At 48.4% G+C, this 17,410-nt stretch overlaps 1 protein-coding gene across 15 annotated transcripts in view; it reads left to right on the top strand.

Annotated features, from left to right (window-relative positions):
* The window catches only part of MYO9B (myosin IXB), a 108,220-nt gene that overhangs the window by 62,478 nt on the left and 28,332 nt on the right, over nt 1–17,410 (top strand). For 7 of the 15 annotated variants that reach the window (XM_055541811.1, XM_055541807.1, XM_055541803.1 and 4 more), the window contains exons 7-15: nt 278–407; nt 3,661–3,750; nt 5,332–5,448; nt 5,982–6,116; nt 11,025–11,146; nt 13,453–13,594; nt 13,925–14,129; nt 15,406–15,487; nt 16,744–16,833. In XM_055541811.1, the coding sequence (XP_055397786.1) occupies nt 278–407; nt 3,661–3,750; nt 5,332–5,448; nt 5,982–6,116; nt 11,025–11,146; nt 13,453–13,594; nt 13,925–14,129; nt 15,406–15,487; nt 16,744–16,833 (1,113 nt within the window). The remainder of the gene's footprint in view (nt 1–277; nt 408–3,660; nt 3,751–5,331; nt 5,449–5,981; nt 6,117–11,024; nt 11,147–13,452; nt 13,595–13,924; nt 14,130–15,405; nt 15,488–16,743; nt 16,834–17,410) is intronic. The other 8 variants (XM_055541843.1, XM_055541822.1, XM_055541812.1 and 5 more) reach the window with 3 other exon arrangements.

Raw genomic sequence — 17,410 nt, 5'->3', positions numbered from 1 at the left:
TTTTTTTTTTTTGGTGATGCCTCCGTAAGAAAATTTTTAAGCTCTCCCAGCACCACTACCACCAAAAAAAAAATAGAGCTACATGCCTCCAAAGTCCTGTTTGACAGAGAGTCGCCAGCAGAGGAGTGGACATCTTTCGGAGTTCGCATGTTCTGACTGGAATGGCTGGTTTTACGAATACAGCCCAGGTCGCAGGAAACTTGAGCGCAGTTCACTGGAAGCTTCTGCTGTCTCGGGACTGGGGACGTGCCCCAACCTTGGCTCCTTCTCTCCCCAGGATTTTTTCCATCCTCTCGGCCATCTTGTACCTAGGCAACATCACTTACCGGAAGAGAGCCACGGGCCGAGACGAAGGCCTGGAGGTCGGGCCCCCCGAGGCGCTGGACACGCTGTCGCAGCTCCTGAAGGTACTGTCCCGGGCCTCAGCCACAGGGGCCGCCCACCGAGGCCCAGGCTTCCCGCGCTGGCTGAGCCTCTGTCAGCTGCTTCCTCCCGCCGTCTCTGCCGTGTCCCTTCCTCATTTCTTTTCTTTTCTTTTTTTAATTGAGCGATGATTGGTTTTAGCTTCAGACGGACAGCATAAGTGATTCAGTATCTGTAGTATCTGTTGCCAAATGGCCACCACAAGAAGGCTAGTTAACGCTTGTCACCTCGGTGGCTGTGGGATTTGTTTTCTCTTGGGATGAGAACTTCCAGGGTCGACTCTCGGCCGCTCGCATTCATGCAGCAGTCACATGAGCCGCTGTCACCCTGTGGCACACTACTTCTCATGACATCTTACAACCGGAAGTCTGTGCCTGTGGACCCCCTTCACACGCTTCACCCGTCTGCTCTCTGTATCTGTGAGTTTGGGAGGTTTGAGGGGTGTTTTCTTCTTGTTTTTTTTTTTTTAATTCTACATATAAGGCAGATCACACAATATGTCTTTGTCTGACATATCCGTTAACATAATACCCTCAAGGTCCACCCCCTCCTCGTTTCCTTTTTTTTTTTTAATTGAAATAAGTTGATTTACAATGTTGTGTTACTTTCAAGTGTACAGCAAAATGATTCAGTTCTACATATAATCTTTTTTAGATCCTTTTTCGTTATAAGATATTGAGTATAGTTCCCTGTGCTGTATGCTATGTGGTTGATTATTTTATTTATAATAATGTATATACTTTAATCCTAAGCTGCTAATTATGCCTCCCCCTACCCTTGCCCCTTTGGTAACCGCAAGGTCATTTTCTGTGTCTGTGGATCTGTTGTGTTTCTGTTTTGTACATAAGTACATTTGTATCATTTTTTAAAGATTCTGCATATAAGCGGTATCATATGGTATTTGTCTTTTTCTGACTTACTTCACTTTACATAATACCCTCAAGGATCATCCCTTCTTCATCTCCTTTTATTTTTTTTAATCAAAATATAGTCGTTTTACAATGTTGTGTGCTTTCAGGTGTAGAACAAAATGATTCAGTTCTATATATATTCTTTTATAAGTTACTACAAGATATTGAGTGTAGTTCCCTGTGCTGTACGCTATATAGTTGATTGTCTGTTTTATATATGTGTGTATACTTTAATCCCAAGCTCCTAATTTATCCTTCTCTCTGCCCCTTCCCCTTTGATAACCATAAGCTTGTTTTCTATGTCTGTGATTCTATTTCTGTTTTGTAAATATGTTCATTTGTATCATTTTTTTAAAGAATCCGCACGTAAGCAATGTCACGTGGCATTTGTCTTTCTCTGTGTGACTTACTTCACTTAGTATGAAAGTCTCTGTCTCCGTATTGCTGCAAATGGCATTATTTCATTCTTTTTCTGGCAGAGTAGTATTCCATGAATATTCATGCCGCATTTTCCTTTACCCATTTTCGCCTGTTGATGGACATTTAGGTTGCTCCGTGTCTTGGCTGTTGTAAATAGTGCTGCCGTAACATTGGGGTGCAGGTATCTTTTTGACGCATCTTCCTTCTGGGAAGGGCCATCTCCCATCTCAGCCCCTCACTGGAATGGCCCATCAAAGTTTTTTATATATTTATATAACTGAATCAGTTTGCTGTATACCTGAAACTAACATAATGTTGTAAATCAACTATGATTTAAAAAAAAAAAAATCATCATTTGATCAGCAAGGTCATTTTGTGGTTGGACCATCCCCTTGTCCACTTGTCCTCAACCCCGGGAGCACTGGACAATGTCTGGAGTCATTTGGGGGGGTACTAGGGTCATCTGGTGGGTAGGGGATGCTATTTAACAGAATGCACAGGACAGCCCCCACAGCAAAGAAGCAGCATTAGTCACTCAGTCATGTCCAACTCTTTGCGACCCCATGGACCATAGCCAACCAGCCTCCTCTGTCCATGGAATTCTCCAGGCATGCATACTGGAGTGGGTTGCCATTCCCTTCTCCAGGGGATCTTCCCAACCCAGGGATCGAACCTGGCTCTCCCGTGTTGCAGGCAGATTCTTTACCATCTGAACCACTGGGGAAGCTCAAAGAAGGACCCAGCCCCAAATGCCCATGATGCTGAGGCTGTTTTCTGAACGTGTGTTCCATTTGTGCTCTTTAAAGTACGCCTGCCTGCCGGAGCCCCAGCTCCTGTTGTGCTCTTGGGAATGAATGAGTATGTCTGCCAGGAGATGAAGACAGCTCCCCCGGCCCAACTCTTGACTCCCCGTGGACAGGGCTTGGCAGTCAGGGAGGAGCAGTCTCCTCGCTTCGCCCTTGCACCCAGACCAGGAACCCACTCCAGCAGCGACAGCTATACACACAGGCAGCACCTGGGCCGGAGGGCTGCAGTGACGCCAGGCCTGTGTGACCACAGCCTAGGCCATCGAGCGAGCCTGTGGGCGCGAACGTTCTGAGGCACACCAGTGTTCCACACTGTGGGTTGGCAGCCCTGGGGGTGGGCTCTGGGCCCACTTCCTGGCCCAGCTGCCGGGGGGTCCTTCTGCCCTCCTCAGGCCTTGCCTCAGTGACACACAGATCTAGTCAACAAGCTCTCCAGCTTTTCACTCCTCTTTTTTTTTTTTTTTAAGTTTTTATTTATTTATTTTTAATTGAAGCATACAGTTGGCTTACAATGTTGTGTTTCTGATATAAAGTGATTCATGTATGTGTGTGTATGAATATTTATCTGCATATGGGCTTCCCTGGTGGCTCAGCTGGTAAAGAATCCGCCTACAATGCAGAAGACCCTGGTTCAATTCCTAGGTCAAGAAGATCCCCTGGAGAAGGAATAGGTTAGCCACTACAGTATTTTTGGGTTATCCTGGTGGCTCAGTAGGTAAAGAATCTGCCTGCAATGTGAGAGACCTGGGTTCAATCCCTGGGTTGGGAAGATCCCTTGGAGGAGGGCATGGCAACCCACCCCAGTATTCTTGACTGGAGAATCCCCATGGACAGAGGAGCCTGGTGGGCTACAGTCCATGGAGTCACAAAAGAGTCAGACACAACTTAGTGACTAAACAACAGCAGCAACAACATATGTGCATATGTTCTTTTTAAAATTCTTTTCCATTATAGGTTATTACAGGATATTAAATATAGTTCTCTGTGCTATACAGTAGGACCTTGCTGTTTATATATTATATATAGATTAAATGTATATGTTAATCCTAAACTCCTAATTTGTCCTACCCTACCCCTCTTCCTCCTTGACCTTGAAACAGGTGAAGCGAGAAATCTTAGTGGAAGTTCTGACCAAAAGAAAAACAGTGACCTCCAACGACAAACTCATCCTTCCCTATAGTCTCAGTGAGGTGAGTGCTGCCCTGGGTTCTCATGGGGTGCCCAGGCCCAAAAACATGGGTGCTCAGGGTGGGGATAGGGAGAGCCTTCAGAAATAGCTGGCGTGGGTGGTCATTTCCCTGCCCCTAATTTGACCTCCCTCATGGCTCAGATGGTAAAGAATCCACCTGCCAATGCAGGAGACACAGGAGGCACTGGTTCTATCCCTGGGTCAGAAAGATCCCCTGGAGAAGGACAGGGTAACCCACTCCAGTATTCTTGCCTGGGAAATTCCATGGACAGAGGAGCCTGTCGGACTACAGTCCTTGAAGTCACAAAAGAGTCGGATACAACTGAGCATTTAACAGCACAGATTGACAGAGGAGAACCTTGGAAGCTCAAACAAGCTGATACAGCTCAAAGGGCAGAGCTAGAGCCACGTGTGATGATCTCTGTGTCAAGCTGTTTAGTGGGCACACTGGTTCTCACCAGCAGAGGACAGCCACCTGCAGCTTGCAAGCCAAACCCGGCCCACTTCCTGCTTCTGTCAATAAAACTTTATTGGCACTTGACCACGACCATTCATGCACGTGATGATCTGCTGCAGTGGCAGAGCTGTCCCACAAAGCTGATCATGTTGACTCACGGGCCCTTGCCCAAGAAAGCTTGCTGACCCCTGGATTAGAGCGTGACCTTTATAACCATTGCGTGGGTCCCTACATGTTGATAAGACGCCTCTCTCTAGCCTTTGCCCCAGTCTCAATGTTCTCTCTGTGGCATATTTTTCTTGCGTTTTTACACCTCAAGACTTGCAGGTTGGGGAGCATCAGGAAAGTACCTAGCCACGGGGGCAGGGGGGTATTTTTAGCTCATGGGAGAAGCTGCTCAAGAATCTAAAATGGTACCTAGACAGTTGGAGCCCCTGTGGGCAAAGGTGCTCAGCCGTGGTATGTGACAGGTGCCACAGGTCACTGGAGTCCACAGCACAGCTGCTCCCCGGGGGCACTGAGCTGAGCAAGGGAGATAAAGGCCAGGCACAGGGCAGCACCCTACACAGCTCCATTTCCACAAAACCTGAGGACCTTGTTATCTAGGTCTTGATAGCAGGCTGAGTAAGTCCCGTCGCAACTTAGATCTGAGAGCATACAAAGAAGGAATTTCTTGTAGGTGAATTAGACCCCAATAAGCCTTTTTTTTAAAAAAAAATAAAAAATATTTACAAAAAATTGTAAATATCAATCACCACTTTTAGGCACACAGTGGCCTGGCCCATGGTGCTCCCAGAACTGCAGGGGTTGAACCCAGCCCAAGCTCCTGGTTATTCTCCCATAGCGCCCTCCCTGAGCCTATGTGCCCACCCCAGCAGTCCCCAGAGTCCTCTGAGGAGCAGGCCATCCCACGAGAAAGACTTGGGCAGACCCCAGACTGCCAGGTCAGGGCTTCATGCTCTGGTGTGCAAGGGCGTCCGAGCGGACAGGACGGCAGGCAGAGTGAGAAGGGGAGGTATCAGAGGAGCTGAGTGTTTCAAGTCACAATCTTGACCTCCCTGTGCACAGACCTCGGGGGCGCACCTTGCCGAGGTGTGACCCCCACCCCAAACTCTGTGCCCACAGGCCATCACCGCCCGTGACTCCATGGCCAAGTCACTGTACAGCGCTCTGTTCGATTGGATCGTGCTGCGGATCAACCATGCTCTCCTCAACAAGAAGGACATGGAAGAGTCTGTCTCGGTGAGGGCCACACCTCCCCAGCTGGCAGCCTGTGACCCTGGCTGCAGTCAGTCAAGCGTGAGCCCCAGGGAACCAACAGGATGCGGTTCTCAGGGCCCAGTGCAGAGAAAACAGGGGACTCTGGGACTTCCCTGTTGGTCCAGTGGTTAAGACTCTCTGCTTCCACTGCAGGGGGCATGGGTTCAATCCCTGGTCGGGGAACTAAGATCCTGCAGGCCACGCAGTGCAGCCCCAAACAGAAATCAAAAACACAGGGCTCTTTGTTTAATATTACGGGTTATATCTACTCAGTGTTACGTGCCAGCCTGGACGGGAGGGGGTTGAGGAGAGAAGGATACAGGTGTATGTGAGGCTGAGTCCCTTCGCTGTTCACTTGAAACTATCACAGCATTGTTAACTGGCTGTACCCCAATACAAAATACAAACTTTAAAGTTTGAACAAAAAATATTACAGGTTCTAAGACCCTTAGCATCAGACAGGTTGCTGCCAAGGGAGTGCTCACCAGTAATAACCATTCTCGCCATCTCTCCAGTGCCTGTCTATCGGAGTCCTCGACATCTTTGGGTTTGAAGACTTCGAGAGGAACAGTTTTGAGCAGTTCTGTATCAACTACGCCAACGAGCAGCTCCAGTATTACTTCAACCAGCACATTTTCAAGCTAGAGCAGGTAAGGAAATACCGGCTTATTCACCCATCCAGTCCTAGGAGGAAGGGAATGAGCCAGAACTGGGATCCCCCTGGGGACCTTGGGGACCTGGTTTGTCATCAAACCTGCCCCAGAATTTTTCTCTGCAAAAAAGGGAGAGTCCAGGAACATTCCCACCCAGCCCCAGATGAGGCAAAAGGCAGGGATATGTGATGCCACAGGCAGATGTGAAAGTTGATTCAATGGGAGACAAGCTGAGTTGCCTTGTAAGGATTTGCTTCAGTCAACAGTGAAGATAACCCATGTAATAGGTGTTTTCACTTCAAAATAACCCACCTTCTTTACCCAAGTATTGTCCTTCCTATGGGGATTCTGACGAAAGAAAACTGATGGGTTTACACACATGTATATGTGAAAGTGCAAGTGTTAGTCCTTCAGTCGTGTCTGACTCTTTGGGCCCCATGGACTGAAGAGCACCAGGCTCTTTTCTGTCCATGGAATTCTCCAGGCAAGAATACTAGAGTGGCTTGCCATTGCCTTATCCAGGGGTTCTTCCCAACCCAGGGATTGAACCCAGGTCTCCTGCGTTGCAGGCGGATACTTTACCGTCTGAGCCACCAAAGAAGCCCCTGTATTTAGCTAATACTTAGCTAATCTTATTATTATGTCTTTTAGCTGAAACTCAGATTTCTCACTGGAAATGTGGCTGGTCCAAATGGAGTTGTGTAGGAAGAGCAAAAGACATAGCAGATTGCAAAGACGCAGCACAGGGGAGAGAGGCCTTTGGGGGACTTCCCTGGCGTCCAGTGGTTAAGACTCCATGCTTCCTGGGCAGCCTGGGTGGGAGGGGTTGGGGAAGAATGGATACATGTATCTGTATGGCTGAGTTCCTCTGCCGTGCACCTGTAACTACCACAGCATTGTAAATCTGCTGTATTCCAATAAGATGCTGCTTCTGCTGCTAAGTCGCTTCAGTCGTGTCCGACTCTGTGCGACCCCATAGACGGCAGCCCACCAGGCTCCGCCGTCCCTGGGATTCTCCGGGCAAGAACACTGGAGTGGGTTGCCATTTCCTTCTCCAATGCGTGAAAGTGAAAAGTGAAAGGGAAGTCACTCAGTCGTGTCCGACTCTTAGCGACCCCATGGACTACAGCCCACCAGGCTCCTCCGTCCATGGGATTTTCCAAGCAAGAGTACTGGAGTGGGGTGCCACTGTTTTTTGTTTTTTGTTTTTTGTTTTTTTTAATAAATAAAGATAATTTCCATAATCATTAAAAAAAGACTCCACATTCCTCTGCACGGAGTTCAGTTGCTCAGTCGTGTCCAACTCTTTGTGACCCCCACGGACTGCAGCATGCCAGGCTTCCCTGTCCATCACCAACTCCTGAAGCTTGCTCAGACTCATGACCGTTGAGTCAGTGATGCCATCCAACCATCTTATCCTCTGTCATCCCCTTCTCCTCCTGCCTTCAATCTTTCCCAGCATCAGGGTGTTTTACAGTGAGGCAGTTCTTCACATCAGGTGGCCAAAGTATTGGAGTTTCAGCTTCAGCATCAGTCCTTCCAGTGAATATTCAGGACTGATTTTCCTTTAGGTTAGGGTTTTTTCCTTAAACCCTAACCCTATCCCTAACCCTAACCCTAACCCTAACCCTAACCTCCTTGCAGTCCAAGGGACTCTCAAGAGTCTTCTCCAACACCACAGTTCAGAAGCATTAATTCTTTGGCACTCAGCTTTCTTTATGATCCAACTCTCACATCCATACATGACTACTGGAAAAACCAGAGCTTTGACTAGATGGACCTTTGTTGGCAAGGTAGTGTCTCTGCTTTTTAATATGTGGTGTAGGTTGGTCATAGCTTTTCTTCCAAGAAGCAAGCGTCTTTTAATTTCATGGCTGCAGTCACCATTTGCAGTGAATTGGGAGCCCCAAAAATAAAGTCTGTCACTGTTTTCATTGTTTCCCCATCTATTTGCCTGAAAGTGATGGGACTGGATCCCGTGATCTTAGTCTTCTGAATGTTGGGTTTTAAGCCAACTTTATCACTCTCCTCTTTCACTTTCATCAAGAGGCTCTTTAGTTCTTCAGTTTCTGCCATAAGGGTGGTGTCATCTGTGTATCTGGGATTATTGGTATTTCTCCCGGCAATCTTGATTCCAGCTTGTGCTTCATCCATTCTGGCTTTTCGCATGATATACTCTGCATATAAGTTAAATAAGCAGGGTGACAATATACGACCTTGACGTACTCCTTTCCTTGTTTGGAATTTGTTGTTCCATGTCCAGTTCTAACTGTTGCTTCTTGACCTGCATACAGATTTTTCAGGAGGCGTATGGTGGTCTGGTATTCCCATCTCTTTAAGAATTTTCCACAGTTTATTGTGATCCACCCAGTCAAAGGCTTTGTAGTAGTCAAAAAACCAAAGCTAGATGTTTTTTCTGGAACTCTTGCTTTTTTGATGATCCAACAGATGTTGGCAATTTGATTTCTGGCTCCTCTGCCTTTTCTAAATCTAGCCTGAATATCTGGAACTTCACAATTCACATACTGTTGAAGGCTGGCTTAGAGAATTTTGAGCATTACTTTGCTAGTGTGTGTGATGTGTGCAATTGTGTGGTAGTTTGAACATTCTTTGACGTTGCCTTTCTTTGGAATTGAAATGAAAACACTTTTTCCAGCCCTGTGGCCACTGCTGAGTTTTCCAAATTTGCTGGCATATTGAGTGCATCACTTTAACAACATCATCTTTTAGGATTTGAAATAGCTCAACTAGAATTCCATCACCTCCACTAGCTTTGTTTGTAGTGATGCGTCCCAAGGCCCACTTGACTTCTTATTCCAGGATGCCTGGTTGTAGGTGAGTGATCACACCATCGTGGTTGTCTGGGTCATGAAGATCTTTTTGTACAGTTCTTCTGTGTATTCTTGCCACGTCTTCTTAATATCTTCTGCTTCTGTTAGGTCCATACCATTTCTGTCCTTTATTCTTCCCATCTTTGCATGAAATGTTTCCTTGGTATCACTAATTTTCTTGAAGAGATCTCTAGTCTTTCCCATTCTGTTGTTTCCTCTTATTTATTTGCATTGATCACTGAGGAAGGCTTTCTTATCTCTCTGTGCTATTCTTTGGAACTCTGCATTCAGATGGGTGTATCTTTCCTTTTCTCCTTTGCCTTTCACTTCTCTTCTCAGCTATTTGTAAGGCCTCCTCAGACAACCATTTTGCCTTTTTGAATTTCTTTTTCTCGGGGATAGTCTTGATCCCTGCCTCATGTACAATGTCACAAACCTCTGTCCATAGTTCTTCAGGCACTCTCTCAGATCTAATCCCTTGAATCTATTTGTCACTTCCACTGTAAGGGGTTTGATTTAGGTCATACCTGAATGGTCTTGTGTTTCTCCCTACTTTCTTCAATTTAAGTGTTCATCTTGCAATAAGGAGCTCATGGTCTGAGCCACAGTCAGCTCCCCTGTAATGAGCACGAGTTCTAGCCCTGGTCCAGGACCTGAGAGCCTGCATGCCATGCTGCATGGCCAGAAAAATAAAAGAAAAAGCATTTTTGTCTCGCTGGTAAAAGGCCATGTTTGTAATTTTTTATGTCAGTTAAATCACATGTCATGATGTTGACATACATCATACACCTTGGGTGTATTGGGTTAACTGTATTGTTTAAGTTAACTGCACCTGCTTTCTTTTTGCATTTTTAAACATGGCTGTTAGAAAGTTCAAAGTGACATGGGTCTCTCATATGATTGTCGGGACATTCATATAAGAGCAGGGGCTGCCCAAAATTACTGGCACATGGCCACACCCCTTTGTCAACACAGCATCTGTGTCTCCTTTCATGCTACAAGAGCAAAGCTGAGTATCATGCAGACACCATCTAACTTGTAAAGCCTAATATATTTACCATCTGGCTCTTTACACAGAAAGTTTGCTGACCCCTGGGTGATTTTAAGCATGATTTTTAAGCACTCTGGTTTTATGCAGTAAGTCCTCTACATCATGAACGAGTTCTGTTCTGATAGTATAAACAAAGTAAGTCAAACAGAGTTAGCCTAGGCACCTAACTGGGTTTTCCAGGTGGTGCTGTGGTAAAGAATCTTCCTGCCAGTGCTGGAGAGATGCAGGTTCTATCCCTGGGTTGGGGTGATCCCGTAGAGGAGGAAATGGCAACCCACTCCAGTTTTCTTGCCTAGAAAATCCCATAGACAAAGGAGCCTGGTGGGGACTATAGTCCATCGGGTCACCAAGAGTCAGATGCGACTGAGCACACACACACACACCCAGTTAAAACATAACCCTGTACTGTTACAGGTTTAGAATAATTTTCACACAGATAATACATAAAAAACAAACACAAAAAAGGGAGAAAATATCTTTAATCTTCTAGTACTTTGAAAAGTACAGTAGTACAGTACAACAGCTGGCATACGGGGGCTGGCATGGAGTGAGTTGGCAAGAAGAGTTACTGACTGGAGGAGGGAGGGAAGTGGGTGTTGACAGAACTGAAGATTGTCAGCAGCAGAAGGCAGAGGGCGAGCTGCACAGCCACTTACAGAGGATGCGCAGGTGGCAGTGTGCACCAGACACGTGAACTCACTTACATGATTGGACGTGTGAACACACAGTCACATCTTTGAAGGTTCACCACCTGAAGGTTCGTATGTAGAGGACTTACCAAAGATCTTTGAGAATGTGCATTCCTGTTCCCTGTTGCTAATTGTTTACTTATCAAATAATTTTATGTATTTATTGATGTATTTCTATTGGTATATTAATACGCATTCTATGTTATTTGCACATTTATATATAAATATGTATGTGCATATATAAATAAAGTTTTTTTACATAGGACATGTGCTACATAGACGTTACTGTGTCCCTGAAATGCTGAACGTAACAGATGCCCCTTGAACCCCGCAGGAGGAGTACCAGAGCGAAGGGATCTCTTGGCACAACATCGACTACACAGACAACGTGGGCTGCATCCACCTGATCAGCAAGAAGCCCACCGGCCTCTTCTATCTGCTGGACGAAGAGAGCAAGTGAGTGTCCATGCATCCGGATCTGCAGCCCCAGGGCCTTACTTGAATCCATTCCATCCCAGGAACTTCTGGGCTGCTCAGATTCGTGTGGCTGCAAATCCTGACCCCACGTTTGTCATTCACCAGAGAACTATCAACACTCACAAGAGCTGTGAACTCAGGAACATACCCTCGCCCTCCCAGGAGTCTTTGGGAAAGACTTGTGGGACCTGAATCTAGAAGCCAGTCACAGGCTTGGTGCAGCCTTACAAAGGGCAGGGAGTGGAATCAGGGCCCCGGATACAAGATGCTTCACCAAGCCTGCCGGCCCTCGTCCACAAGACATGATGAAGGCTGGAGAGGGTTTTTTAAGGTGCTTTGTGCTTGGTCACTCAGCCAGAGTTCCTGAAATCGCAGGACAGCCTAAAACAACAGAAATTTATTCTCTCACAGTTCTGGAGACCAGAAGCACAAAATCAGCTTTGATGGGCCAAAACCAAGGTGTGGGAGGGCCACCCTCCCTCCAAGGAGGAGACTTCTTTGCATCTTCCACCTTCCGGGGGCTCCAGGTGTTCTTGGCTTGTGGCCGCGTGACTCCAGTCTCTGCCTCTGTAGTCACATCATCTTCTGTCCTTCTGCTTCATGTCCTCTTCTTATAAAGACTCCAGTCTATTAGATTAGTACCCACTCTAATGACCTCATCTTTCTAGGGGAGAGTGGGGACCGCGTCATACAGCTCGTGGGATCTTAGTTCCCCAACCACGGGTTGAACGTGAGCCCTCGGTTGTGCAAGGCCCGAGTCCTAGCGCTGGAGTGCCAGTAGAGCCCCCTCAGGAGCTCGTCTTGACTTGGCTGCATCTAAGGCCACGTTCACAGGTTCAGTGTGTCAGGGCGCAGACATGTCTTGAGGGTTTGGGTTTCTTTTGACTGTGTCGCGTCCTGGTTGCAGCATGTGCGACCTTTGTCGCATCCTGTGGGGTCTTTTGATGAGGTGCACAGACTCTCGAGTTGTGGCTCCAGGGCTCAGTAGTTGCAGCACGTAGACTTAGTTGCTCCTCGGCCCATGGGATCTTAGTTCCCTGTCCAGGGATGGACCCTGCATCTCCTGCATTGCAAGGTGGATCCTTATCCACGGGAAAGTCTTTTTATCAACAACTTTTATCAGGCCCTCGTTCGCTGCCGGCGTCCCCTCAGGCCTGGGGTGAATAGGGCTCACCAGCTGCCTCAAGCTGAGTCCCATCCAGGACAGACACATCCATTCTAGGCCAGAATCCAGGGAGAAAACGTTCAGATAAGGGAAGGAGCAGGGCACTTGGAAGGGTTAATTGTTCCTCCCAGCAAACTCCCCAGAGCCAAATCTGGGATAGGCATGCAAGGCAGGACCGGGCTGAGCCTGGTCGGATTTGTCTTTATTTAAAATCTTGCTATTTTAGGGGTCCTCTCTGGCAGCCCAGTGGTTAAGACTCTGTGTTTCCAATGCAGGGGCACAGGTTCAATCCCTGGTTGGGGAGCTAAGATCCTGCGTGCTTTGGGACATGGCCAAAAAATAAATAAAAATGGATGCCAAAAAAAAAAGTCCATGGTGAGCCAAAAAAAAAAAAATCAAGGTTTAAAAAAATAAAATCTAATTGTTTTAGTTCATCATGATTTTAGAGGGGCTTGGGGGGCATCGAATTGGATTTTCTAAAATAGCGTGTGAAGATGTTATTTGTTTCCACAACCGAGTGAACGGGTCTCTTGCTCTCCACACCCTGATCCTGGCAATGATGTACCTCATAGCTACAGGGTCTCCCCCTCTATGCCCTGTTAAGCCATGAAACCCGGGCATCAGGGGTTCGGAGGCATACCTTGCTGCCCGAGTTTGCAGTGAGGCAGGGCTCAGGCTGGATGCCAAAGCCGGCTGCGGCATTTCCTTCCTGGGAGGCCGAAATAGCCAGATACAGCGGCTCCCTTAGTGAGGCCCCGCTCACCTCCCTGTTTCATCCGTCTCCCAGCCCCTGCCTCTAACGGGAGCATGGGCAAGACCCAGGTACAGATGCACCCAAGACCAGAAGCCACCCCCGTCCCGGGATTATTCCAGGAGCTGCCCATGATGGGCCCCGGGCACAATCTTCCCTAGACCAGACGTTCACATGGGCCGGGGCACTGGGCTGCCCTGCCTGTTTCAAGTTTGCTCCCCAGGGCAAAGTGATGCCCTCAGCCTCGTGCCCAGGCCACTGCAGCCTGAGCACCCGCCTGCTCCTCCACGGGAGGCCTGTGACCTGCCAATACAGAGCAGGCGACCGGCTGCAGTGCCTGCAGTTAAAGGTCTCCCGTGCTCTTCCCAGCTTTCCGCACGCCACGAGCCAGACTCTGCTGGCCAAGTTCAAACAGCAGCACGAGGACAACAGATACTTCCTCGGCACCCCCGTCATGGAGCCGGCCTTCATCATCCAGCACTTTGCAGGGAAGGTGAAATATCAGATCAAGGTACGTAGCCATCTGTCTCCACTGTCAATCAAGTTGCGCTCCGCTCAGGGGATGGGAATGGGACCCCTGGGTACCCTGGAGATCCTTTCCTTCAGATGCTTGCTCTATGCCCCCTCTTTATTGCTTTTGCTTGGTGAGGTTCCAGGGCGCTCAGACCCAGTGTCAAACCCCTGGCTCTGCTTTCGAGGGCCCCATGGGCAGGAACCCCCCCCTCTGTCGTGGAGATGGGTCCCGCTCCCCACCCAGCCTTTCCCGAGCTGACCCCAGGGCCTCAGCCAACACTAGCAAGGGACCACCCACCACCCTTCTTACCCATCCTCCCCACACCAGGACTTCCGAGAGAAGAACATGGACTACATGCGGCCAGACATCGTGGCCCTCCTGCGGGGCAGTGACAGCTCCTATGTGCGGGAGCTCATCGGCATGGACCCCGTGGCCGTGTTCCGCTGGGCGGTGCTCCGGGCCGCCATCCAGGCCATGGCCGTGCTCCGGGAGGCTGGGCGCCTGCGGGCCGAGAGAGCTGAAAAGGCTGCAGGTAGGAGGCTCCCTGTGTCACTGTCGAGAAGGGGGTGCTCAGAGTCCGTTGCACAGTGTAAGATTTCATCACATTTAGCACATTCCTGAGGTTGTGCAACCAGCACGTCTGTCTTGTTCCCCAAATTTTTTTTTCTTTCGCAGTAGTGATAAAGAACCTGCCTGCCAGTACAGGAGATGTAAGTGATATGGGTTCAGCCCCTGGGTCGGGTAGGTCCCCCAGAGGAGGGCGTGGCAACCCACTCCAGTATTCTTGCCTGGAGAATCCCATGGACAGGGGAGGCTGGCAGCCTACAGTCCATGTGGTCACAGAGAGTCAGCCACACTGAAGCAATGTGGCACACAATAGTTTATTACAAGATGTTGACTATAGTTCCCACTGCTATATAGGAGGGCTCTGTGGTTTATTTCATGTGTAAGAGTTTGTATCTGCTAATCCCAAACTCCTAATTTATCCCTCTCCCCATCCTTTCCCTTCAGTAACCATAGGTTTGTTTTCTATGTCTGTGACTCTATTTAGTATATAAGTTCATTTGTGGTATTTTTTCTGATGCCACATGTAAGTGATAACCATATAAAATTTGTCTTTATTTGACATAACTGCATTTGGTATGATCATCTTTAGGTCCACCCATGTAGCTGCAAACAGCATTGTTGGATTCTTTTTTATGGCTGAGTCATATTTCATTGTATAGTTATACCATGCCTTCCCTATCCATCCATCTGTTGATAGATATTTAGGTTGCTTTCATGTCTTGGCTATCGTAAATTAGCTCCCAAGCCTTTGGCTCTTGCAAAACAGAAGATTTGTAGCGGGATATATAATTTAACCTGCCCATCCTCACACGGCAAGAAGGTGTGTTCCTGTTTTTCTGTGAGAACAGCCTGACACCCAGAAGGGCTGAGTGACTCTCGCAGGATCACTCAGCTCCAGATGCCAGCCCCAGGGTTCCATTTTAGGAAGGCTGGGGTGTTGGTTAAAGGAGGATTGAAAGGTTAAAGCCACTACATTGAGACGGTACCGTTTGGGCCAGACAGGGTGGGCAGGGTGGCTGGCCATGGGGGCAGGCAGCATGTGCAAAGGTCCTGGGGCATCTGTTTTAGGAAATAGATGGTGCTGTTGGAGGAAATGGAACATTTCATGGTTCCCTGCTGTGCCCAAATTTGAGTGTCAGCCCCCCTACCCCCTCCTTTTTTTTTAAATCGGGTTGAAGTTAAGAAGCCCTTCGGCTCCAAGCAGCCCTCACCTCAAAACTTCATGTGCTCTGTCTCCCCAGCAGGTCTGGACAGCTCTGGTGCCCAAGGTCACCTGGGAGAACTACAGAGAGGAGCCAGCACCCCGTCAGAAAAACTGTACCGGTGAGCGAGATCTTGATTTGTCCCAGCCGGAGCCTGTAGGCAGCGGCGTTGTTTAAAACGGCGCCAGAAACCCGACACCCTGAACCCAGGTCAGGGTTGACCTGAATAAGGAACCCGGCAGCCGCTTGAATCAGAAACACCCAGACGCAGCGGCATCTGGTGGCCGCATTTCTGCACACAGAGAGGCCAACCTTGTGCATCATCTGTTTGGGGGGATGTGGGCGGCTTAGTTTACAAAGGATCCTTTTCAGGGCCGGTTGTGACCGTTGGCAGGCGGGGCCAAAAGCCTGCTGGTCTCACAGAGCAGCAAGCTTGATTTAAGAGCACTTCCTCCCTTAGCCTGACCAGGATGTCCCAAACACCAGTCTGCTAAGTTACTTTACTCTCAGTCAGAAACACAGATGCGTTGTTGCCTCTAAGATGACACAGGGGTGTTCTATGGCCACCTAGTGATGGTCAGGGTTCCTCCAGAAACCCCAGTTGGTACTGAGTGTAAAAGTGAGCAGGCTTGTGCTTCTAGGAAGGCAGGGTATAAAAGGTCATGCTTTATAGCCATCCGAGGCCATGACAAAGCCAGGGGAGGGACCCTTCAGGCAGCTTGGGAGAGCCAAGCCAGGCAGACTACACTGAGAAGGGACTAGTTGGACCAGACAAGGCAAGCAGTGTGTGCTGACCGGGGGGACAGCTGCTGCAAAGGCCCTGGGGCAGCAGAGACCCCAGGCTCTTTCTTAAGACTCAGCAAAATTCCCAAGGAGTGAGCCCCTAAATTTTGAAACATGAAAAAGTCATTTTGTTTTTTGAGCACTTTGTAAGAAAACCCCCCTCAAGAGGTTCATGAAAGCTTATGAGTAGAGTTAGAGATAGCTCCTAGGTAAGTGATCCTGTGCCATTTGTCTGAAGGCAGTGTGCCATTTTCCTCCTTTTATAAAGATACATTTTGATTTTTTTTCTTCTAATTGAAGGATAATTGCTTTACAGTATTGTGTTGTTTTCTGCCAAACATCAACACGAATCAGCCATAGGTACACCTGTGTCCCCTCCCTCTTGATAAAAAGATGCGTTGTTGTTTTTTTTTTTTAAAGATGCTTTTTTAAAACAGCTTTTTCACCCCCAAAGAAGGCAAGAGAGAAAAAGAAAAACACTGCCCCGTATTTCAGAGTGGCCCCTGACCCACTCGGTCTCCCCAAGGCCTAGCCGTGGGGTTATAGGTCCTACCCGCAAAAGCACATTTAGTTTATACAGATTCTCCCTTTCAGCTGCTCAATGCTAGATTTCTCATTTGACGGCTCTGAGGAGTTCGATATTAACGCTTTTGAAGACATCATTGCTTTCTATGAAAGCAAGAAGTAAGTAGAAGCAAGGGCCTTGGAACCCGAGACCAGGGAGGCACGCCCCGAGAAGCCATCATCCCAAGGCGCTCAGCAAGCACAGCGTTCAGAGCCAGAAGAGAGGGGGTCAGCAAGCCAGGGGCGCTCTCGCCAGATTTGGCCTGATGGGGGGGTGTGGGCTGAAGCCAGGGGCTTCGTCATCGTAGGGAGCGGGGCTGCACTGGCCGCTCAGGGTGCAGAGGTGACATGCAGCCCCTCTGTTGTCTTTGCTTGGTGCCTCCCTGGAGGGTGAAGGAGCAGAGGTGAGTGGGGCCATCCGGCCCTGGGCATGGTGCATGGCACACAGGCAAGGGGCTGCCGATCGGGGTCTTCCCAGGTCAACTGCTCAGAGCTTAAACATGAATTCAAGTAACTGCAAAGAAGAAGTGTTATTTTAATCTTTTTATTTACTTAACTGTACCAGTTCTTAGTTGAAACACATGGGATCTAGTTCCTTGACCAGGGATCAAACCTGGACCCCTTGCATTGGGAGCATGGAGTCTTAGTCCCTGGACCACCAGGGAAGTCCCTTGGAATGAGGAGATTTTTTTAAAAA

Source organism: Bubalus kerabau, chromosome 1, assembly GCF_029407905.1.
Source record: "Bubalus kerabau isolate K-KA32 ecotype Philippines breed swamp buffalo chromosome 1, PCC_UOA_SB_1v2, whole genome shotgun sequence".
NCBI classification, from domain to species: Eukaryota; Metazoa; Chordata; class Mammalia; order Artiodactyla; family Bovidae; genus Bubalus; species Bubalus kerabau.
Note: the sequence above shows the minus strand (reverse complement) of the source record. Positions and strands in the feature narration are given on the sequence as shown.